Here is a 25875-nt window from a genome sequence, read left to right as displayed (position 1 = left end):
CCTGTAAACCACATGGTCTAAAGGTTGATAGAAATAAATAAAGGGTGTAAATTATGTCAACTTTCCATTTTGGGTTTTCGGTGGGTTCAGAGAACTTTATCCTGTTTGCTGTCGTTTTACCGACATCGAAAGCGCCACATAGTTTTCACGACCCGTCGTGTTTGTTCTCTGCCCTACAGGATCCAGCCCATTCCGCTGCATCCCGGCCAAAGCCAGCAATACGTCATCAAGCCCAAATATTACCACACACACACCACACACACTCAGACGCACATCCAATCCCAACCCGAGAGGCCCATCCCGCTCACAATGGGACACAACCCCATTCACGGTAAGTTCCCCTGTATCTCCCATATCTTCCAGTTACTGTACGTGTAACTCCTGTTGTGTTATTGTAGCTAGGGTGCAGGACTTGTATGTTCAGTTATATGGTAAAAAAAAACAACTACTTAATGGTAGACTAAAACACAAGCCAATAAAAAGTCATTGACTTGTCATCCATCTGGCTTCACGATGAAGCCGCCAGGCAGGAGTTGAGCCATTGGGATCATTTTTTGACGTTTGTCGAGGGCGAATAGGCGGCCATGAGTTGGATATCAGATGTTTGATGTGAGGAGTTGATTCAGGTTTAACCCCAGTGTGTCGTTTCAGTTTGATTTTATCTGAATTTCCTTTGGCCGGTTTGTCGTCCTCGGTGGTAGCTGTGATACAAGTTGAGATCTAAGTCTTGAATTTCTGACATTTTTCATCGGAGGCTAAAGTCCCTCTGTGGCTGTAGACGTCGCATCTTCAGTTACTTTACAGCTGAGATTGAATGTACCCGAATTTAAGCGCAGCACTGTGAGCCAATGTTTGCTTTTCAGATTTATAGCTCTTTCACTCACTGACATTGCCTGAGAGCAACCTTTCAATAAACATTTGAAAAAAGCTCGAGGTTTCTTTGGATGAAGGAAAACAAAACAAAAAAAAACTTTTAAAATGACGTCTACGTTTCCTGAAACGGTTGGAAATGTGTTAAAATCCAAGGCACTAAAATTACATGCTGGGTTTTGCATTTCCATAAATGTTTCAGCTAATTAATCCCTTCTAAAATGTCACTCAGTGAAGAGAAGGCCGCAATTCTCACATTGCAAATCTTCAAACTTTTCACCAAAGCCCTTGGCAACATGCCGAGGAACCAAGGTGATTGGATAGATGGATATTTTATCAGTCCCAATGGTACATTCACCCTCGGAGTTCGGGGAGTGGTCTGAGAACGCTGTCCTGTGTCATTGGAGTTGTAAAAGTATGTTTCTGAAGCCGCTCTTGAGGTCGTCCGGTGTTTTGTAGACGGGTTTGGGATGGATTCTCCATAATTGTCTGCCGGTTTACCAGCATTCTGTCCTCTTAGCTTAGAACCGACAACAGAAACAACCTTTACGGTGAGCTAGTTTGGTTTGTTGGCACAAGAAGAAGATAGAAGGTAGAAAGACCCGAGCCTCCAAGGCGCTTCCCATAACATCTGTGAGAATTCAGATTTTCCCTGATCTACATGACGGCCTGCAATGACTTGATAAGACGAAATTGATTTATTGGGAAAACAAAAAATCTTAAATTTTGTTAAAAATCATCTTGAGAAGGTCCTTAAAAAGCATTCAATTTGGCCGCCCGGAGACTCCGAGATCCCAAAAGTAGCCCCAAAAAAAAAGAGCAGTAAGTCAACGGAGGAGCTGCTTCTTTCTGGCCAAACGAAAATGTTTCCTTTAAAATGAAACAATATCATGAAGAAATATTACAAGTATTTTAAAATCACTTCGAAACGGATTTTTTTAACTCTAAATGCAAAGCCAAAGCGAGAGACGCGAAGGAACAGGTGATATTTTTTCAAGTTCGGCACAGGTTTAATAAATCAACCCAAATTGTCCACCACTAAAATCGTGATTTTTAATTGCAGGAACTATTTAATTTATATTTTCTGCTTTGATTTATTTACGCCTCGTCTCATTTTAATATATCTTAAATACCGAAGTTTACATTTTTTTTTTTTTTATTTTTAACAACCTATTTTTTTCTCCATTTATATATTTAGAAGTCCGTTATAGTTATCATGATTGAATTTAAAACCCTTTCATTTTGTAGAAAGTGAGTTCCAGTTTGACATTTTCAGTGTCTAGATGTTGTTAGTGTGTGTGTGTGTGTGTGTGTGTGTGTCTGTGTGTGTGTGTGTGTTCAGGGACTTGTACTATCTTGGGAACATCATTAACAAAACAGTAGCCCTGATTATTTGCACCAGACCCCATGTGTTTAGTCTCCATACAGCAAGTTTGCATGAAGATTCCTCGCATTCCCCGCGCTGCATTTTCCCATCACATCACCACGAAAATGGCTTTTAATCCGTTGGTTGTAACAGTTTTGGATTTCATGGAATCAGAATTAATATGAACCCTACCAGGGTCTGAACTTAGACCAGCCGTTTATCTGGATTTCGCTACAGGAGTTTCGTAATTTCACTTGGGCTCAGGGGGGCAAACACAGATGAAGATGGTTTTGCTGCTGCACGAGGGATTTTTCAACCAACCCCCCGTCCCGCCTTGGTGTGTTCCCAAATATACAGCGTCCTTTCTGCACGGGATTGGACCTTTTGTTTCATAACAGAACCGCAATAAGACCAACCCCGATAATAAGAATAAGAACAATATTTATCCCGAAGGACAATGTTGTGCCAGAGTTACAAGAAAAACAGAACAATTATAAATAATAGTGGAAAATTGTATAAAAAGTAAAAAAAAAAAGGGGGGGAGAATAAGAAATACAAATAAACTATAAAGTGTCATAAGTAACAAGTGAAAACTATAAAGTGTCTTAAGGTCTTAAGTAACAAGTGAAAACTATAAAGTGTCTCAAGTTACAATTGAAGCTATAAAGTGTCTTAAGTTACAAGTGAAAACTATAAAGTGTCTTAAGGTCTTAAGTAACAAGTGAAAACTATAAAGTGTCTCAAGTTACAATTGAAAACTATAAAGTGTCTTAAGTTACAAGTGAAAACTATAGTGTCTTAAGGTCTTAAGTAACAAGTGAAAACTATAAAGTGTCTTAAGTAACAATTGAAAACAAGTGAACAAGTGAAAACTATAAAGTGTCTTAAGTCACAATTGAAAACTATAAAGTGTCTTAAGATCTTAAGTAACAAGTGAAAACTAGAAAGTGTCTTAAGTAATAAGTGAAAACTATAAAGTGTCTTAAGTCACAATTGAAAACTATAAAGTGTCTTAAGGTCTTAAGTAACAAGTGAAAGATAAGGAGTGCACAAGAGGATGAAAAAATATTGTACATGTAGCTGTTATGAAATATTGCACAGTTATGAACATATATAAGGATAAATTATTACAAGTTACAGTAAGTGGGTGAGTTTGTTTTTTAAGGTTTAAGATTTTAAGATAAAAACAGACGCGGTGACTCATTGTGATTTAAATGTCACCTGGTTTCCACACACGGGGTAAAGCATCTCTCCCAACATACACACACACACACACACACACACACACACACACACACACACACACATCCATACTCAGATGGCATCAGGCCCCAAAGGTCATGAAACTATTTAAAAGCCATAGAAACGGCGTCAGGTAGTCGTATTTTACTCAATAACGACATTTATTTGAATCTAATCTTATTTATTTGATATCAACAGGACAGGTACAAGTACCACATTAATGAGATGACATGATAATGGATAAGTAAATCAGGAATAGTTACAGAAATGATCAAATCCACTCCATCTAGGTCACGTAAAGGATGCTTATGTCCAATGAAGGTCCAAAACTCCTCGAGTCCAAACTTATTTTATTAGTAAAGACATAAACGATGCCCAGTGTTGAGTAAAAGAGGCTTTTGACCCATAGTTTTTGGTTTGAACCACCTGATAGAAATGGCATTTAATGCCGCTTTGAGCGATATGTTTTCCATCCTTTCTGTTTAAACCCACTGGGTTTCTCCTAATAATGCGATTCGATTCAACTGTATTGTCATAAAGATACTGAGTGACGAAATGCTGTTAACATCTAATCAGAAGTGCAAAAAGCAAAAATGCATCTGTACACGATGTGCAGTATTTACAGATCTTAAAGAATAAATGCAATTTTCTTTTTGTTTTGTTTTTTACAGCTAGTGCCAGTAGAGGTGGATAATTTTGTGCAGATTACATACAAATAGGTAGCGATTAATTCGATTAACTGACGGCAATAAGCGGATGGACCTGTGAATATCCAGTCTTAGACAGTAACTCCACAGAAAGGATAATATAGAAGCTGTTTATTGAATGTCCTGTTTGAAAAAACCTCCCTCCAAAAAAAAAAAAAAACTTAGTTTAGTATGTCAACTCAACAAAATGTAAATAAAACTGCAATAAAGAACTCTCAACAAATATGTCATCATTAAGTTTCCCGGTAAACAATGTGATGGTGGAGTGTAAACACCTGGTACCAAACAATTACACTTGACCTGAATTTCTTTGCGTCTCCATGATGGAACAATGTTTACTCGTCAGTGAGAAGCCCCTCGATTCGCTGGACTAAGTGTTTATTTTAACCCAAATCTTCCCTCAAATTGAATAATGGAACCCTGCGACTGTTCACGTAAAGCGCCGCGTCGAGGAATGGAAAAGTTCTGGCCGCTTTAAACCTCCGGGGATCATCTCGTCATCATCGCGTCGGACACTTTTTCGGAAACCGGAGCCCGAGAACAGAAACGTCGACGAACTTTTGGAGAATTTTCGAGCAAATTTGAGCGGAAACGTGATCGGTCAGTTAAAACGCGGATCTCAGATTGCAAACGACGGACGATAACATTAAAGAAAAATAACAAAGGTGCCAATTTTGACCTTTCGGTGCGATCGGCTATTTCGCACGTATTAATGGACGCAAAACCCAACAACAAAACAACAAGAAAAGAAACAAAATAGAAACCAATTCCCGTAATTTATTGTGTATTCTATTGTAAGTCGCTTTGGATAAAAGCGTCTGCCAAATGTAATGTAATGTAATTTCGGTGCTATTGAGCGCTAGCCGATCGCTAGCTTGGTCTTCCTTTTGCGCACTAAAACCGTCAAAGTCGCCTTCTTCGCTGTCGGATTTGAACGGACTCGGAATTTCCCGATTTAAAGTAACGAGGATAAATATTTTAGCAAAATCTCCCAAAATCCATATATTAGCCGCATCGTTATTAAAGTGAAAAAAAGTCGTTCGAAAATTGTATTTTCTTCGTATGTAGCGCCGAGGACTTCCTTCTAAGAAAGCAATCTTTCTAAAATTGCGGGGGGGGGGGGTAGAAAAAATAAAAACAAAAAAAAAACCCTCTCAAGTGTAATTTACATCCCTGCACACACACCGCACACGTGCACGGCACATCTGTGTCCCGTGGACGGCGTCGGGGTGGCCTGCGATCGGGCGGCGGCGGGATCCGCTCCGGTCCAGGCTCTGGAGGTAATGGCATAAAGACTTAAGCGTCGCCTGCTGCCCGAGCTTGTCCGCCGTGAGTTATTAGTCTCATTTTCTGGAGGCCGTTTCCCACGACGGCTCTGAGTGTTAGAGAGAGAATAAATTAACTGTGTCATCCGGGTGAAGACCCTTCAATTTGTTCTAACAAGCGTCCTGCTACATGTGAACGGAGACGCCGCTTTTAGAATATGCACCGTCTGCCAGCCCGAAGGAACGTCGGCCCCTGGTTTTAAGAGTGAGACCCGGTCCTAAGGTCCGTCCTGATTGGTCCAAATCCATTTTGAGATCAGCTTGACGGTTGGCTGTTCGATCCCCGTCACCGGGCTGCAGTGTAAAAGCATACTTTCAACCCCAAGAAGCTCCTAATGGTCTGGTTAGCATGGAAGCTGTACCACCGTGTGTGTGTGTGTGAATGCTATCTAGCGCAATTTAAATGGAGGCCACTTCTATACAATATGCACAGTGTTTTTTTTTTGCATTGACGCCAAAATGTAATTTCTAACCAGTGCATTAACCTTTTTTATTTTTGAGTATTTATTCGATGTGACACCTGGATATATGAAACTAAAAATGAGGGAAAAAGTTTTTTTTTTTTTTTTTTTTTGTTTGTTTTTTTTGCTGTGTTTTTTTGTTTCAATGAGAAAATCTTTGGTCAGACTTAATTGGGTCAAATATCTTGTCTTATTAGTCTAGCTCAATGTTTAAGATGGTAGAGTTAAACCAACTCAAAGTTAAAATAATAATATTTGTTTTTTTTTTGCAGTAATTTTTGTTTCAATGAGAAAAACTTTGGTCAGACTTAATTGGGTCAAATATCTTGTCATATTAGTCTAGCTCAATGTTTAAGATGGTAGAATCAAACCAACTCAAAGTTAAAATAATAATAATAATAGAAATAATTAAATAGTTAGAGTGCACATTAACAGCAGAGTGCATAATAAATAAAAAAAAACATTAAATAATAAAGTATAAAGTGCACGTGGATACAATCTACTGCTACCAAGGTGAAAAGAATGACGGAGATTTAACAGTTAAAAACCCGAAATGTAAAAACATGGAATTTGAATACAAAGCACGTGTCAAACTCAAGGCCCGCGGGCCAACTGTGGCCCGACGCCTCATTTTAAAAGGTCGGATCGTTTTAAAATAAATGAAAAGACAAACACGTGCATTGACCATAAACTACATGTACTGCAACTGATGCCGATCATGTTACACGCCAAAGATCGCAGTGTGTCCACATCGATGTGGAATTGAGAAACACAAATGATCCCAAAATGTCCAGGAGAAGTTGATGCAGACGATGGAAGGCAGATACATGTTTTTGCCTCAGTACACAAAAGACAAATTACTTACTAATAAAGTTATTTAACATTAAGGACCAGATAGATTTATTGGACATTTGGTTCCATTTGCATCGCATGCATATGTAACATTTTGGATTTGAATGAGTGATAAATTCAGTTATTTAACACAAAGGAGTTGTTACATTTATTTGACGTGACATTTTAGAGTAGCAGCAGGGTTTTCTGTAGAGTTCAGTCCAAAAAGCGGTCAGTAAGTAATACCAAGCGATAACAGGTGAGAAAATGAAGTGAATTCAAATGCATAAAAACAGTCAGTATATAGTATGGAGTACAATAGCAGCATGGTGGATCTTACTGTAACCGTGCAAAAATAGTGCTATTATTTATTAGTGTTATGTTTTACTTGAAACTCTGGCACAACAATTTCCTTCGGGATAAATAAAGTTGTTCTTATTCTTCTTATTCTTCAATTTGTTAGAGTCCAGTGGTTTTGGTTCTTCTATGGTGGGAGTTTAGACAATGTTTTTATAGAGAAACCCTTCATTTGCCCTTATTTTCAGCTATAAAGTTATACAGGACTGTCTCAGAAAATTATGATATTTAAAAAAAGGTTTTTATCTTCTGTAATACAATTAAAAAAACAAAAATTACTTTTTCTTGATATTCTAATATTTTGAGATAGGATTTTTGCGTTTTCTTAAGATGTAAGCCATAATCAACAATATTAGAATAATATAAGGCTTGCAATATTTCAGTTGATTTGTAATGAATCCAGAATGTAGGACATTTTTGTCTTTGTAATTGCATTACCGAAGTTAAATAACTTTATCACAATATTTTAATAATTTAAAATAATTTATAGTAATTGTAATAATAATGATAATAATAATAATAATAATAATAATAATAATAATAATAATAATAATGTAATATAATAATAATAATAATAATAATAATAATAATATAAATTTAATAATAATTACAATAATTTTCTGAGACAGTCCCGTGTGCAGAAGGGAACCGCTTGGTTGCAAGTCAAATTCTTAAAGATCTGACGCGGGAAAAAAAAAGAAAAAAAAAGTGACAGAAAAACAACAGCCAGTTCACGGTTAGTTATTGCGAGTTATTGCGGTTAGTTATTCGTCATAAACTCAAGGCCAAACATCAGACTCGGCCGTATGGATCCACGAATAAGTCAATATTTTCAGAGAGTTCGTCGACTGCTGTCCGAATGGACGGACCGGATTCACAAAAGTGGAAATTCTTGGTTTGCTGCACCGTACGCTGAAGAAGACCTTTTTAAAGAATCCGTTCACATCTAAAAGAGCCAAAAAAAATCCAATGAATCTGTACATTTTCTGGGAACATTTGTAAATCACATCTTTTTTTCATGTTTTACAACCTACCAGACATTCACCTATAAGTGGATCTTATTCATGTACGATGTGAGATTCATGTAAAAGAAAAAGAAAGACTTGTAAAAATCCACATCAGTAACTGCCAGGTCATGTTTCTGGACGTGTTTCTTAGACCCTGAGAGGCTGTGAGTGATATAAAAACAAATATTCAAAAAGCCGAACTCATCGATTTCATTTAAATGACTATATTGATTGTACGGGTCGGTAATAACACCAATAATAACATTTGAAGTTTACATTCAGATTCATGTCTTTAGACTGTGAAAAAATCTGAGCGATTATTATTTGCTTTAAATGGAAACTCGTTCTTGTCAGAAGTTTTGCTTCCAGGCGGCCGAGGGTTTGTTCGTCGGTCAAGACTTTAAAACCCCGTTTATGAAGATCTACATGTCCATTTATTTTCTTCTGGAGTGGAAGAATTCATATTTTAATGCAAGGTTTTATTGTTCGAGTGCGGTCACGACGGGGCTCTCTGGTATCGTAACTGTATAATCTTGCTCGGTGCTTCTCCGTCCACTAGATCAATATAATGATTGTTTTTATTGAGTTTTCCCAACGCTCTGTATACGTGTAACCCCTCCTCCGGACCCGCCGACTGTACTCATCCCGTCAAACTTAATCCCATATTTGTGTTTTACCGGTAGAATTTGGCTTTAACGGGCCGGAGCGCCGGCCAGCAGAACAATCATTTCAACAGTTATAAGCTGCAGTTGGAGTCACTTCAAATACGACCATCTCCGCGATGCCGACGTCTCCCGACACCCAAAGAGAAGCCGTGAACGTCTTCAATACCGAGGAACGCAGACGGGAAAGGAAACGCCGTTCTAAGCTTCGGTTTGTGGAAGTAACAGACGTGTTTGGTCTTCTAAGACAGGAAGCGCCTGCGTTCGTCCCGTTCGTCCCCACAAGCAACCGGCTTCGGTGCCACATCTGGGAAAGCTGTTCCCCGTCTCCTCCCAAAACACCCCGGACAAATGTTAGTCGTCTCGGCTCCGACCGGGGTTTTTGGGCAGAGAGGATCCATCGCCGCAGCGACCGAATAAGAATACCAGTCGTAGAAAATACAACTTCATTGAGGGGCCGGTTTGTTTAAGTCAGAGGTCGGCGACCTTTAACACCCAAAGAGACATTTGGACCCGGTTTCCTCGGAAAAGAAAACACTGGGAGCCGCAATTACTTTTTGACGTCTAAAATAAAGGTACCACCGTATATATTGCTTTTTATTACCTTTACACTTTGTATAAACAAGTGTGTTGCTTCTGAAATTCACAAAGTATTACAGAGAAAATTAAATTTTATTTATGTAATGAACTCATTTTGAGCTTTGGGCTTTCAGAGCGTGTAGCGGAGCCTTGACCTGAATTTCAAAAATAAATTAGGAAAAAAATTACTGTGTCAGTAAACAATAAAAGATAAATATTTGCAAAATATCTTCATAAATTTTTATTTTACCTGGTTTATGGGACTTCTGTTCCTCAACTTCTGCAAACAGCATCTGCAAATCGGGACTTTACCGGCTGGCGGGTATACCGGCTTCCACGAGCGTGACGTTATTTTGAGCGGCGAAAAATAATAAATATAATTTTATTTAATATTTCAAGATCACAATAATCTTCCAACTTAGAACAAAAAGTTAAAAAAAGGAATTAACACAAATGTAATACACTTCAATTAAATATTTCTAATTTATTTTCCCAAGCCGCTCGGAGCCGCAGTGTAAAGACGAAAGAGCCGCGGGTTGCCGACCCCTGGTTTAAGTCGTCGGTACGTTATTAAATGCTAAAGAAACTGGAACGTCCTCATTTGTGCCTTCTCGCAGAAAAAAGATTTAAATGAAACCGTGTTCTTGGCTGGACGGAGCGTCTATTCCCGGTCCGCATCCCGAAAATACTCAACCGTCACGTCGCACAATCAGCTCGAAAGGCGTCCGATTCGGTCACGCTGTGGAATGTAGCTCAGCGGCAGAGCCAGTGCTTTGCATGCAAGTCTCGGGTTCGACGGCATCTGCGCTGTAAGTCGCTAAAAGCGTAACGTCAAATGATCCCCGACGGAAAGCGCTTCGTCGATCCAAACTCACTTTTTTCGCCCTGCGCTGTTCCTCCATCCATGCCCCCAGCGGTCCGGTGGAAAAAATCCGAAAGGAGGAAACCACCCTCTGACATAAATTAGGGTTCTGAGCAAGAAAGGGATATTATTGTTCTGGTTTGGTTTTTCCCGTCCGTGGGGACGCGAAGTGGAAAGAGCTACGACGCAAAGCGACGACGATGATGATGATGATGATGATGATGTGCAAACGCTTCGCAGGAAACCATACCGGAATTGGCTCGGCGGTTGGCTGCCATGCGGTCGATTTAAAAAATAATAATGATAATAATGAATATAGTGGCTGGCACTGTGTTTTCACTCTGAGAGAAACGGTTGCATCGATAGTTGGTTCAGATTTTGACTCTGTTTTGAAAACTAATTAATGCTCCAAAAAGAAAAGATGATTTATTTCACATACGACACACAACATTTGATTTTTGCATGTGTGACATTTCAAGCAAAAACATCGTCTCTTCCTCGGATACTTACCGGAGATATGTGTTAACAGGAAGTCACGGTTTGCTGTTGAGATTTTCACCTTATTCTACATGTCAAACTCAAGGCCAGCGGGCCAAATGTGGCCCGTCGTGTCATTTTACGTGGCCCGCTAGAACGTCTTAAAAAGTGATCGTCTTAAAATCAATAAGTCAAACACGTGCATCGACCATAAACTACATTTCCCGCAATTCAAGCCGATCATGTTCGATCTCAATGTTTCCACATCGATGCCATTTTCCATTCGTCCCAGGGGTTCGTTGAACAAATACCATTTTTTCCCTGATGAGATGAGATGAGAACAACTTTATTAATCCCGAAGGAAATTGTTGTGCCAGAGTTTCAAGTTAAAAAACAAAAAAAAAAAAAAAAAATTTGCAAATGATTTTAAAGAGAGGTGCTGTGTTTATCCATGACGACACTTCTTTAACCTTCTGTTAAATACCGTAATTTCCGGACTATTGGGCGCACCTCAATATAAGCCGCACCGGCTAGCCGATCGCTATCTTTAGCTTCCTCCTGCGCGCTAAAACCGTCAAAGTCTTCGTCTTCGGTGTCGAAGTTGAACGGACTCAGAATTTCCCGGTCATTTCATCGGTCCGATGTGACGAGGATAAACGTTTTAGCGGCGTGAAGCTCGTTAGCGTCCCCCGCCCAAAAAAGTCCATATATTAGCCGCATCGTTGTTAACGTGAAAAAAAGTCGTCCGGAAATTACCGTAATCGCGCATTTGGCTTGAAGCTTCAGTCTTTGGTTTTAGAAGCAAAAAGTATCTCAAAATCAATTTTTCACCCAAGTGTTTCACACGGTTTGCGAGCGAGCTGGTAATTTTAAATAACGATTATCATATTGTCTAGGTTTCATCTAGCATCTGCTTTACCGAGGTAACTCCTCATTAGAAGTTATAATATATATTATCAATGACTGCGTATCCCCTTCCAGTGTCATCTGGGCAGCCGTTGAGAAATCCAAGTCTGAAACGTCCCAGTTTGGGGTCGTGGATTCATTTTTACCTACGAGAACTGGCTCTTAACTGATGAGCGTGTGTCCAATATTAACCCGGTGTAAACGGTTATTTTTAATGGATAATCAGCTTATTCAATGTTCTTATGTTCTGGTATGTACACAACTGTACGTATCCAATGGTCTGTTCAAGTGAAAGGTAGTTTTGGCCTCCGTGAACCACACGTAACTCCCCTAAGCTAGTTTTCTCGTTGAATAATTCGATTTTTGATTGATTTTTCAGAGTAATTTCGTTAAAATAACAGCCCGTTCATAATCGTCCCCTTGGCCTGCGCGCACATGAAGGCGGCCTTGTTTTTGTGTTGGTATATATCTTGGCACGAAGACTCAACGTTTTACCACGAATGAATATCAACCCTAAAATATTGGCCAAAGCCCTCTCGGACCCACTTATAACTATTATTGGTTTTTGCCCTGAAAAAAAAACAAAACACATTTTGCAACCGCGAGCTCAAACCCTCAAATTGCAACTTGCCACTCTATAATTTCTGTCTCCAGCCACCGGGTTTCAGACTCCCTTTCCATATGTTTGACACGACCAAAGAAATCTGCGCGCAACATGTGTGCACGGACGCTTCTAAGTCGGATTCGTCGGACGTAAACGGCGATTTTCGTGACATCGTCGTGGCACCTGTCGGGGGGATGTTGGTTCATTTGGGGGAAAAGCATCGCTATTCCAACGAATGGACGAGAAGTTTTAACAGACCGGCTGGTTTTCTTTGGCCCAACTTAGAATGTAGTCATTTGGCAGAAGCTACCACTTAGCTACACGTCTAGAACTTCATGTTCTTCACCTTTGGTTCAAGTCTAACTTCATCAATCGGCGCCCTTCCGGTTCTCCACTGTTTGGATTTGAATTAGAAGCTGCTACAAGACCTGTTCGCAGCAGTAGACATTAATTTATACCGTTTAGATAGAACTTATTGTTATGGTACCGTTCTCTTTTAGCATCTTTCTTCTAAAGCAGGGCTGCACGCGTGTTTTTAGCACGTCAGCTACTTATGAAATGTCCGAGTCTAAATGATCTACCAACTATAAATGAATGAATGAATATTTTATGCGCCATATATGTTGGTGTGCCTACATTTTTTGCCTATGACTTTACTCATGACTTGCGCTGAGTGGAATCAGCCTGAGATGTAAAGTCTGGACCGTAGCTAACGCTAGCTAGCCTCAAACACACTTCCAATTGGTTGTCAGTTATGCTAGAACGGTATTTGGACTTAATGATCTTCACATAATTAATTGGACAACTGTCCTCCTCAGCTCGCTTCTCGGAGGGAAGTCGGTGTCGTAGTGTTTACGAACAGTCTGAAAACGCCGTTCCATATTTCGGTTCTTCGATATCGGAACAGTAGACCGGCGGACGAGGCAAGCGAGGAAAACGAACTTCTAAAAGGACGCAGTCCTCGTCCCGCTGCCTGTGGAAGTGGTGTTTGGCTTCTTACTCGGTCCGAGCGCCCAAACGCATTTTAATCCCCTTTCTGAAGTTTAAACAAAATAAATCGGAGGATAACCCGGTAACTTGCTAGCTTTGCAGCACTTAACGTCGTCGTATGCGCATGCGCGGTGACGTTTATTTTTAATACCCGCTCTACCTTTGCCATCGACGCCTTTTTGTGTTGCCCAGTTGTACAAATGAGAGCGTGAAATCTCTGCATTTATAGGTGGACCTGCGATTGACTGGCATCCTTTACAGGATCTATCAGGCCTCTCGTCCAATGACAGGTTTTTTAATTTGATTTTTTTTTTTTTTTTCAAATGTATCCAGGAAATAATGAAACTTCCCATTCATCCAAGGTAAAGAGTATTGGCCGTTGTTATTGGTGAACCTCAAGGATTAGTTCTGGAACCTTTACTGTTTAGCTTTATTTCAAATTATTTTCCAGTTTCTATGTAATTATTCAATTGTTATATCTAAATGGGTGTTAAAGACACATTTGCTTATGCATTAGCTTAGGACCAGCTTTGCGCAGTGGACTAAGCTTTGAACATTTTACACAGAAAACCCGCCACTTATCGCCTTAATTGCATTTTAAAAGCTTAAATGCAGAGCTAGAAAAATAAAATAAACCCTCCAAAGTCCACCTTTTATGTGGACTTTGTGGACTTTGTGCCGTGCAGACCCTCCTCCCAAAAACACATCAAGAACCACAGACAGTTCAACCACGGTGGGCTTTGAGTGTTTGCTCCAGTTCAATCTGGCTGAAAACCTGATGCTAAGTGCTAGAAAAGGATTAATGAAACTCTGGTTTCACTAATCAAACTTTGAAAACGTACCTACTAGACATTAAACCACGCGGCCATAACTCTCCTCGATACTTTCCTTAAATGTTTATTTAAGGGGTTGGACATTTGTTTGGAGAGCAGTCACAAACTAGCGGGTGTCTGACTGTGCTAGCAAAAGGCTTGTTTTCCTTTGGCTCTGCAGCAACGAGCATCCAGACTCAGCGCTGTCCAATCCTGTGTTGCGTTGGCAGTTCTTCCACCATCTGTCACCGCAAGTGACCTCGACCGCTTCGACCCCGAGCGCGGGATACGTGATCCGGGCAGCCGATGGGCAAAACAAATGCTTCCATCGGGACGACCCGCGGATGATAACCGCATGTTTTAAAACCGGAGGTGATAAACGACAAGTCTTTCTCACCGTTCTGGCATTAAGTGTTTGTCGAGACGTCGAGACCTGCGTGACTTTTCTGGCGTAAACTACTATTACTTCCGCTATTCGCTTGACTTTGTTTTCTCGACCCGAGCAGCAGGTTTTTAACGACGACATCCTCTTTCGCTGCAGCGTGACGGTTCTGGAAACAAGGACGTGCGAAGCGCATCGCTAACATTATTGCTGCGACTCCACGCTTAAAATTAAGCAATTTTACCCAGATATACAGGGAAACTTGGAGATTTTAGAGTGACACAGTTATTGTGATTTCGTCTGTAGAATAAAACATCGTAAAGGGAAAACCTTGCACGCTCTCATTGTGGCAAGAATGCAACATCTAAATTCTCCGAATTACGTTAAGATTTTTCACATATACAGTTTTTGCCTTCTTTGTTTACCTGCAACACACAACTCGGGGTGAACGTACGATGTTTCGCTCTTTATTTTACAGCTTCATCAATCGGGCCTTTAAATCGCACCAACAATCAACAACATAAGGATTCATGATGGCGGCACTAATGACTTTGCAGTTTTAAGTGGTATTTTATTTGCATCTTTTCATGAACCACCTTGGATACGCTTTGCTTGGCTTTGCATTTCAATCATTTGACAGATGCTTTTATCCAAAGCGACTTACAAAAAGTGCATTTGAGTCACCAAAGATCCAAAGTACCAGTAGTCGGGAGTCAGAAGTGACCTCCTCTACCGAAGAGCCATCTCAGAGCCACCGTTTGGCTACATTTTAATATGATGATATAAAAATACGAAACACGAAGACTCTGAGACTCTGAGACTCTGGATCTGGCGGTTTCGCCCGAGCTGAGGGTCACCGAATTTACGAGGAAGCACTCGAAATTTAGCATTTTGGAACATTTGGCTCTTGGGATGCAAAGTCCCTCGGATCCCAGATGGACCGCGCTCTTCCTTGTTTAGTTCTTTACCGAAATAATCTTTTCCACCAAAGGGATTACGGCAACCCGTGTTTAGACTTCATATCTCGGACATCCACATTCGATCCCGGTAGAATTTCTGAAACCTCGGCATTTGCGATCGACCGCGACATCGTATTAGGTCCCCCTTTAATGCTTCATTTTTGCACCCATGAGCGAATGTTTAGGTAGCCTGGGTTGTCTTACTCGGTGGTTTCTCCCGACTCTCAGGTTTTAGAAAAGATTCCTCATGGCTACTTGGCTGGACTCGGTCCGTCCGCAGTGTTCGGTGCGAACAGCTGACGACCACAGACGATGCATGGGATGCCGGAGACAGGGGTTTGGACCTGACGCAGACGCCGAGGGCCGATAGATGAGGAAATTCCTCTCGAAACGCTCGAAGAAGATGGTTATACAACAGAAAGGGGAGATGAAATGTATGTGGTACTTTTGGTGGAGATCCAGCGTTCCCCGGCTTGCTAGTCAGCACCCCGAGGTGGTTTTCATGAGGGTGACGACGAAGATGAAGATGGCCGGATAAGGTTCGGTCTGCCGGTCCTTCTATAGGCGTATCTCCCCGATCTCTTTGCGCACTTGCAGCAAAGAAAGGCCTTTTTATTGAGCTAAAGTAGATAAATCACCAGCATAAAAAACAAGACAATAGAAAGATTGACGTGACGTACGAGATGTTTGTACATTTATAGGAGGACCGAAGAGCGATAGGGCGCCTGTTGGAAGTCTATAAATGTCGGTGAAGGCATCGATGGGGGTGCTGTTTTGTCTCGGGCAAGCTTCAACTCGAAGGCGTTTTCTTTCCGACCGATGAAAGAATAACCGGAGTTCTTCCTCCTTCCCTCCCCTTGTGTTCGCGCCCTCATTTCGCCGGCAGTCGGCAACCACACGGGGAGGATCAAGGTGGTCTTCACGCCCACCATCTGCAAGCTGACCTGCGTCGGGGGAAGATGTCACAACAACTGCGAGCTGGGTAACACCACCACCATCATCAGTGAGAACGGCCGAGCCGCCGACACCCTGACGGCACCCAACTTCAGAGTAGGTAAGTGATCGGTTGCCAAATTAAAAGTTGCTTTTTATTTCACGCTGAAAGTAGCGCCAAACTCCCAACAGAGGCCGTTCCATCACGTCACAGTGACACCACATCGCCATTTCATTAACCTTATATTTGACTCTTGGGGAAACAACATTTGGACTCCCTTTAGGGGTTATAATTGTCCCAATATAATATTTCCTAAAAGCAAGGGTGTCAAACTCATTTCTCATGGCGGCCACATACGGCCAAGATAGATGTCAAGTGGGCCGGACCATTAGAATAATATCATATTCAACAATAAATAACCAAAATTTCATGTCTTTCCTCTGTTTTGGTGTAAAGAAGTACAAGGACATTAGAAAATCTTGGAATTTAATGACCAATCCTTTTACAAAACATTTCATGAAACACCTCATATTTCCTTTGACAAAAGTGCAATTTACTTCTATCATTCACATGTTTGCATTGCAATCATGTGATCATGAGATCACACTGATCGTACAAAGGCACAAAACTTTAACAAGTAATTGGTATTGAAAAATATAGTAATGCACTTTAAGATTAAATGAGACTTATAAAGAAAGGGATTGTTAAATGATTTCCACATGTGCATATAAAATCTAAATTGAATCCCTGCCTTCACCTTACAAACTAAAAAGAGTGCTATTAAATGTGTAAGGAAGAAAGTGTTCACCTGTAAATGTGTAAACTTCATACATGAAACATGCAAACACATACAATACATACTGGAAATGTATGGAGTTGCATGAACAGTAGAATTCCATCATACTAGTTTGTAGTGAAGCTGGTGACTTAACTTTAAATTGCACATATTCGCTAGCAATTAGCTCGCTGGCTTTTACCGCCGCTTCACTGATTTCTCAGCTCTGGGTGAAAGTGGACGCTGTTTCCTCCGACCTGCCAGCGATTCATTGATCTTATCTCTTCTCAGTTTCTTTACAAGCTGTCATATTTTTCGCTGTGATGAGTCTCGTAGCGGCGCCGTATAATATATTCCTTAAATACCGAAACTTGTTGCAAACACGCTAAGCACAAATGTTGACGTAGTCAATTTTTCTTTGAAAATTCGAGACTCTTTAACTACTTTTCTCTGTTTTGATAACGACATTTTGGCTAATGAGGGCGTAGCGGGAAGGTGGAGAACAGGGTAGAAACAACGTGCTAACAAGCAGCAGGTGGTGCATTGATACCGTCTGCTGATTGGTCCGTCTCAGTGATGCGGATTGTCGTCCACTCTGACCAAAATCGTGTGCCTCCTAGCGGAAAATTCTCGAATTGCACTTCATTAAAAAAAAATAAATCCTTGTCTTTTATGCATTTTTTCACTTTCAAATTATCCTGCGGGTTTGGTCGAATCCCCTTGCGGGCCGTATGTTTGACACCCCTGCTTTAAAGGTTTGACAAAAGCTCAACAAAGACGTTCCTTTCAAATGTACGTCTTCATTTCTTCCAAGGTAGAATTAGCTGGTGGGTTTGTTTTTTAGCGGCTAGCTTGGTAGATTTAGCCTCACAGCGATAAAAGCTCAAAGGACCCAACGGTTCAAGAAAAGCCAGTTAGCAGTTCCGTCTCTTGTTTTTGGACTGAAATTCGGGCTTGTTTCTCAACAAAGCAACATTTTAACAACACAGTTTATTCATTTTCTTAGCACGTGGACACAAGCTATATGAAGCTAATCCCAAACCCGCAACATCAAGCAGGGCTAAATCGATAGCTGTGGATGAAGTTGGGTCATCTTCACACTCAGGTGCAAACAATACTACCACAGTTGACCTTAAGAATGGTTGTTTTGGGTCTTCACACCTAGAAGATGATGACATATTTGACCACAGGACGCCCAGATCCTCCACATTGTACATCCTATCTGGTTCAGAGTGATCGTTTTGATGCCGTCCTGGCGCTAACATGACTCCTAGGGGCCGATAACATTACTTTTTCTTCAAGAAAATGTCCCTCCCGCTCGTATGCTTCCACACAAACCACGATAAACCCTGTTGGCGTTGCCTGAACATGTACCTTTTTTCTCCATTCGCTATCGTAGGATTCCCACGCAAGTCGATGCTACTGTTTTGAAACCGCGGTTTCGACGCCGCGTACCGTTTTCAAAGATGGTAAACGCTGAACGAGCCCTGAACAATGAGTTGTGTCGATACAACGCCCGCGCTAGTTGATGCGATTCCACGTGGATTATATTCTGCTAAATCTGACCTTGTCTCGCTTCTATTGCACCGGGTCTTCTCATAAAACTTTATAGCAACAATTATTCACATGGCTGTCTTCAAGGTGTACCGGGTCGCTCATTGCGAATTGTCATCACGCCGCAATTACGCTAGGTTTTTTTTGTTTTGTTTTTTTTTTTCGTCAGGTTCTGAACCTCTTTAAAATCGTTAATTTGGTTTTACAGCCATCAGGTTTACTGTATTCTTTCACCACTCTCGTAAGTGCTGTTTTTAGCCGTAGCAGGCAGCTGTTTTTGTCAAAACAATCGCCGCCAAATGGCAGGAAAACAAAGTTAGGGACCAGCTGGTGAACACATTGGTCTATTAAGCAGTTTAGTGAGCCGGTCCGATATTTTTGTCAGGAGTGGGTGGAGACCAAACCAGAGCTAAAAAGAGAGGGAACATTGGAATTTTAATCAAGCGAAGGGAAATGACTTGAAATGAAGGTTGAGGTTGGCCTCTTTCCTCGATATATAAATCACAGGTTTACATTTTGCTGCCGAGGCGAGGACTTTAAATTTGCTGGGTCTCAAATATAAATTTAGACGTTGATTTTAACTCTTTAAGATTCTTGCAGGGCAGCGGCGGCAATATTTCAGCGACACCTGGGAATGCACAGCTTATATTAAACACAATGTCCAAACTTTACGGCCACAATAGGAAACTTTTTGTCAGTTAAACGTAAGTATAAGATAGTTTTACCCTGCGTTTAAAATCAATACTATTTTTGTTTTCTTTTTCAACGCTTTTACGATGCGAAGGCAAACCGTTTACATTCTCATCATGATATCTGGAGGTCTCATTCAAACTGTTTTCCATATTCATTTCCTGAATGAATGAATAATTCAGCACTGATGCATTTGTTTTTTTTCCTGCTCAGTTTGTGTCAAACACAAAATAACACCGATAGCATTCTGTAGAATGTTCATCGTCGTAATTCTGAAATCCGGCGAGTGACGAAGGAAGCGTGAATTTGTTGTTGCTTGTAGCCTTTGAAAACAGTCATTTAAAATAACAAATGTATCTGATGAGATACAATGGGAGGGCATTTGAACCGTAACTAGTACCGTATTTTTTGGACTATATTATTATAAGGTGAACCAGCCAAAAATGCATAATAAAGAACGGAAAAAACATATATAAGTCGCACTGGAGTATAAGTCGCATTTTTGGGGGGAAATTTATTAGATAAAATCCAACACCAAGAATAGACATTTCATCTTGAAAGGCAATTCAAAATAAAAATAGAATAGAGAACAACAGGCTGAACAAGTATAGCCTAGCATAGCCGATATAAACAACAAACTGAGAACGTGCCTGCTAGGCTATGCTAACGTAACATATTACGGTAAGTCATTCAAGTAGCTATAGCATATAGCACATGCTACAACCAAACAATCGGTGTCACTCTTAATCACTAAATCCACCAAAATCTTCTTCTTCGGTGTCACTTCTGAACAACTCCGTCGACTCCGAAGGTAGACAACGCGTCGCCTCCTCTTCTACCTATACGTCGCTACGTCAGCGTCATCGTCAGTCGCAGTTCCAATTATTCCAGCCTTTCTGGATCCCGACAGGACGGCGTCCTTGTTCTGACAGAGAGGCGATGGCGTTGCATGAAGCGGTAACACCAGGAAGCTCCTCCCGCAAACTCACTTATATTCATCTCCATGGCAACTACCTGGGTTTGAAGACGCAACTGTCCTGTTGCCAAGCCTCTCCCGGCAGCACCTTGTTCAAACACCAAGTGTGAACTGGTTCCTCTCGCCGTGGCCAGCTAGCTTTTAGCCCAAGATTAGCTTTTTTAGTTTCCTTCATTTCAGTAAGAGTAACCTCCGCTTTCCGCCAGTCCCTTACAAGTTTCTCACTAACTTCAAACTTTCTTTCTGCTGCTCGATCGCTGTTTTCAGCAGCATATTTCACTCCTTCCAGCTTGTAACCTGCAGAATATGATTTTCTTTTCGGTGCCATTTTTGTTCAGCCTTTCTCAGTTGGTTTTATAAGTTAGCTCGAATGTTGAAATGATTAATTTTCATAAACAGAAGTTTTACAGAAGTCGCTGGTCGCATCTTTTTTTCTCAACGCCCTTCTGCCATGACCCGCCCCCGCTGAATTTTGATTGGTTGGCGTCTGTGTGTGTGACGATCGCTGTTATATTAAAGACAAACACACATCGGAGCAAGAGAGCTCAATTATTTCACACATAAATCGCTCCAGGGTGTAAGTCGGCCAAACTAACCCCGGCCAAACTAGGACAAAAACTGCAACTTATAGTCCAAAAAGTACGGTAGTTTGCTCTGGTTAGCAACTAGAGGTTAGCACAAGTTTCCCCGTCCCGTTGACCCGCTCCGGGTCCATTTATTCATAATATTGCAGAAGTTCTATCTTTTAGATTTGCATTTCAGCAGGTCTCGTAGAAGCAAAACCTCCCGGGGGTTATTTAATTTAGATGTTCATCGAACCAGATTTTACATTCTTTATTTTTTTTTGCCTCCTTTGCTTTTAAGCGATTTTCAAACAGGTTTGTAGCTCATTATTGCTGAATGCATAATATGCAATATATCTGTGAAACAAGGAGTAAGACACAATGCAAGATATATAAAGTTAAATTTTGCAGGCAAATAGGATAGTAAATGAATTTTACATCTCCAGGAAAAACATGAATAATTAAAAAAAAAGGAAAAAAAATAAATACATTGAAAATATATATATATATCCACATGTATGCATATATATTTGTATTTCTTTTGTATTTTTTTTATTTTTACTGGACTAACTATATGTAATATATGTATTTTTTCATTATTTTTTATCTTTTTAATATATATATGTGTGTTTGTGTGTGTTATATAAAGTGAGTAGTTTGTTGATGGACTAACTTTTAGCATTTTTAAAAGTTTATTTAATTGCTCTGTCGGATCTACATGAGGAGTCTCGTATTTTTTTTTTTCCTGCTTTACAAAAGATTTGAGTCAACAGCAAACACACATTCAGACATGTCATGTATAATCTCCCTTAATGGGTGATGGCTGATTTAAAAAGAAAAAAATTCAAGGAATCACTCATTTAAATCTTGTGCAGCTCGGCATCATCTAAAATGCAACAGGCAACGTGGAGTCGGAGTGAAACAGAATCGGATAAATCAGCGGGTTGATCGGATAAATCAATGAGTTTGAGCTCACGGCGGCCGGAGAAGTTGCGCATTTTTTGCAGATGTCTAAAACAGCGGTTCTTAACCCGGGTTCGATCGAACCCCAGGGGTTCGGCGGGTCAGTCTCGGGGGTTCGGCGGAGGTCAAGACACACATTGGTGATGACATCACCGGCCGCAGGTGATCACGCTACATAGCTCGGCCTATTTTGGCGCGCTCAGTTGTAGTAACTTGTGACTGTCGTGATGGTACGTCATGTGATTTCTTTCTTAATATTTTAATCCCTTCATACTAATTATGTCGGGCGAAAAAAGAAAGCGGTCGGAAGAACACGTACAATACGGATTCGCACGTATGACGGAACGCGATTGGAATCGATGTCCTCACTGCATGATTTGGAATGACAAGATGAGCAATTCTAGTCCGGCACCGGCAAAACTAAGGGAAGGCTTCCTTCAGCTGCATGGAGATGGGAGCTACAAGAACATAGCGCTTGCTGGATTCAAGGTGAAGGGAGCCAGATTCCATGAGAAGGCTACTCCGCCTGTTCTTTGCACCCATCGACGAAACGATCCTCCATCCAGGAAAGAAGGGTTCGGTGAATGCGCATGTAAAACAGGTGGGGTTCAGTACCTCCAACAAGGTGAAGAACCACTGGTCTAAAAGAATATAGGATAATCGCTGCGAAAGTGACAGCGGCCTCAGGACGTCACGACGCTCACGAGTCTCGTATTATTGAACGTGCAGCTCGGAGTGGCGGCGCCGTCTGGACCTGCCTCCGACCTTATAAGGAGCCGGTCGGCGTCTCCGGCTGACACATGCAGAAACACAGGCAGCAGCAGAATTCACCGGATTCCTCTCTGACTCAGCCGGACGAATTACTGTAAGTGTAGTGACGGCGGTTCGAAGAGAGAGAAAGTGCGAGCGGGTGACCGGCGGGCTTTTCTCCCGCGCACCGAGAAGGATCTGTAATGACGCCGAGCTTTCCTTGTGGCGGTGAAATAAATCACGGCCTGCTTTTTTTTCTTTTTTTTTTTCCCCTTCAACACCAGCGTTTGCACACGTATGTGTGAATTTGAGCTGCTGACTAATATGTTTCACATGCCGACCCCCCCCTTCCCCCGGTGGTTTACCATCTGGGACGGCCGTGAAACACCTATTATTATTATTATTATTATCGATCCCAAACTATATCGCGTGTTTTGTTTTTTCGGAGTAGAGTTTGCATGCAAATAAATCTAATTTTGTCAACTGAAAAAAAGTTTGCGGGATAAATACCAGTATTGGAAAATATTCCATATTTTATAGAAAATCAAAACATTTTGTTGAAAAAAAAAAAATCTAGATATTCAGAATTAATTTCCTGCTATCAACAAAAACTCTTTGAAAATCACATCTGTATTCTATAGAATCAAGTAAATAAATACCGCCAATGACCTTATTGATACCGAGCCTTTGAACGCATCTCACATCCTGATTATGTTATTGGTTTTACACTTGTTTTTACGCTTGTTTACGCTTAAGGTCAGCGGGGGGTCAGAGCTGCGGCCGCCGACCGCGGGATGGAAAAAACCCTCATCGACCCCAAGAGACGGCGGGTATCTAGCGATCCGTGAAAGTGCTCGGGTTTGTTTCGTGGCTCCTGGAAGCCGAAGACTGAAGCGCGAAGGGGGGGAATAAACACAGAGTAACCTGCAAATCTAAAAGATAGAACTTCTGCAATATTATGAATAAATGGACCCGGAGCGGGTCAACGGGACGGGGAAACTTGTGCTAACCTCTAGTTGCTAACCAGAGCAAACTACCGTACTTTTTGGACTATAAGTTGCAGTTTTTGTCCTAGTTTGGCCGGGGTTAGTTTGGCCGACTTATACTCTGGAGCGATTTATGTGTGAAATAATTGAGCTCTCTTGCTCTGATGTGTGTGTGTCTTTAATATAACAGCGATCGTCACACACACACACGCCAACCAATCAAAATTCAGCGGAGGCGGGTCATGGCAGAAGTGCGTTGTTAAAAAAGAAGCTACCAGCGACTTCCTTCTTCTTCTTCTTCTTCTTCTTTCGGCTTTTCCCGTTAGGGGTCGCCACAGCGAGTCAACTTTCTCCATCTAACCCTATTCTCTGTATCTTCCTCTCTCACACCAGCTACTTTCATATCCTCTCTCACTACGTCCATAAATCTTCTCTTTGGTCTTCCTCGAGACCTCTTGCCTGGCAGCTCCAATTCCAGCATCCGTCTACCAATATATTCACTATCTCTTCTCTGTACATGACCGAACCATCTCAGTCTGGCTTCTCTGACCTTCTCTCCAAAACATCGAACATGTGCCGTCCCTCTGATAGATTCATTCCTGATCCTCTCCATCCTGGTCACTCCCAAAGAGAACCTCAACATCTTCATCTCTGCAACCTCTAGTTCTGCCTGCTGTCTTTTGGTCATTGTAACAGTTTCTAGTCCATACATCATCGCTGGTCTCACCACTGTCTTGTACACCTTTCCTTTTATTCTGGCCGATAGTCTTCTATCACATAGTACCCCTGACACTTTTCTCCACCCATTCCAACCTGCTTGGACCCGTCTCTTCACCTCTTTTCCGCACTCTCCGTTGCTCTGGACTGTTGACCCTAAGTACCTGAAATCCTCCAGCTTCTTGATCTCCATTCCCTGTAGCCTCACCGCTCCACCCGAGTTCCTCTCATTCACACACATATATTCTGTCTTGCTGCGACTAACTTTCATTCCTCTCCTTTCCAGAGCATACCTCCACCTCTCTAGATTTTCCTCTACCTGTTGTCTGCTCTCACTACAGATCACAATGTCATCCGCAAACATCATGGTCCATGGGGATTCCTGTCTAACCTCATCTGTCAGCCTATCCATCACCATTGCGAACAAGAAGGGGCTCAGTGCTGATCCCTGATGGAGTCCCACCTCCACCTTGAACTTCTCTGTTACCCCTACAGCACACCGTACCAGTGTCTCACAGCTAGCATACATGTCCTGCACCAGTCCAACATACTTCTCTGCCACTCCAGACTTCCTCATACAATACCAGAGCTCCTCTCTTGGCACCCTGTCATATGCTTTTTCTAGGTCTACAAAAACGCAGTGCAACTCCCTCTGGCCTTCTCTGTACTTTTCTATTAGCATTCTCAACGCAAATACTGCATCTGTAGTACTCTTCCTAGGCATGAAGCCATACTGCTGTTCACAAATGCTGACTTCTGCTCTCAGTCTAGTTTCCACTACTCTTTCCCATAACTTCATTGTATGGCTCATCAACTTTATCCCTCTGTAGTTGCCACAATTCTGCACATCCCCTTTATTCTTAAAAATAGGCACCATCACACTTTGTCTCCATTCTTCAGGCATCTTCTCACTCTCTAAGATCCTGTTGAATAATCTAGTCAGAAAATCTACCGCTGCCTCTCCTAGACACTTCCACACCTCCACAGGTATATCATCAGGACCAACTGCTTTTCCACTCTTCATCCTCTTCAATGCCTTCCTCACTTCACTTTTACTAATTTTTGCTACTTTGTGGTCTACAATAGTCACCTCTTCTACCCTTGCCTCTCTTTCATTTTCCACATTCATCAGTTCTTCAAAGTACTCTTTCCATCTTCCCATCACTCTTCTAGCATCTGTCAATACATTTCCCTCTCTGTCCTTTATCACCCGGACCTGTTGTACATCCTTTGCATCTTTATCTCTCTGTCTCGCCAACCTGTATAGATCATTCTCACCCTCCTTACTATCCAACCGAGCATACAAGTCATCATAAGCCCTTTGTTTTGCCTTTGCTACCTCTATCTTTACCTTTCGCCGCACCTCCCTGAACTCCTGTCTGTTCTCTTCAGCCCTCTCAGTATCCCACTTCTTCTTCGCTAACCGCTTTCTCTGTATACACTCCTGCACTTCCTCATTCCACCACCAAGTCTCCTTATCTACTTTCCTTCCAGATGACACACCAAGTACTCTTTTACCTGTCTCCCTGATAACACTAGCTGTAGTTGTCCAATCATCTGGAAGCTCA

The 25875-nt window shown here is 41.4% G+C and overlaps 1 protein-coding gene across 5 annotated transcripts in view; it reads left to right on the top strand.

The window, feature by feature from the left end:
- The window catches only part of ltbp1 (latent transforming growth factor beta binding protein 1), a 189434-nt gene that overhangs the window by 58505 nt on the left and 105054 nt on the right, over nt 1-25875 (top strand). For all 5 annotated transcript variants that reach the window (XM_086164018.1, XM_086163999.1, XM_086163991.1 and 2 more), the window contains exons 4-5: nt 180-331; nt 16286-16453. In XM_086164018.1, the coding sequence (XP_086020144.1) occupies nt 180-331; nt 16286-16453 (320 nt within the window). The remainder of the gene's footprint in view (nt 1-179; nt 332-16285; nt 16454-25875) is intronic.

This window comes from Fistularia commersonii, chromosome 2 (assembly GCF_037954325.1).
Source record: "Fistularia commersonii isolate RoL2024-O1a breed Wild chromosome 2, RoL_Fcom_v1.0, whole genome shotgun sequence".
NCBI lineage: Eukaryota > Metazoa > Chordata > Actinopteri > Syngnathiformes > Fistulariidae > Fistularia > Fistularia commersonii.
Note: the sequence above shows the minus strand (reverse complement) of the source record. Positions and strands in the feature narration are given on the sequence as shown.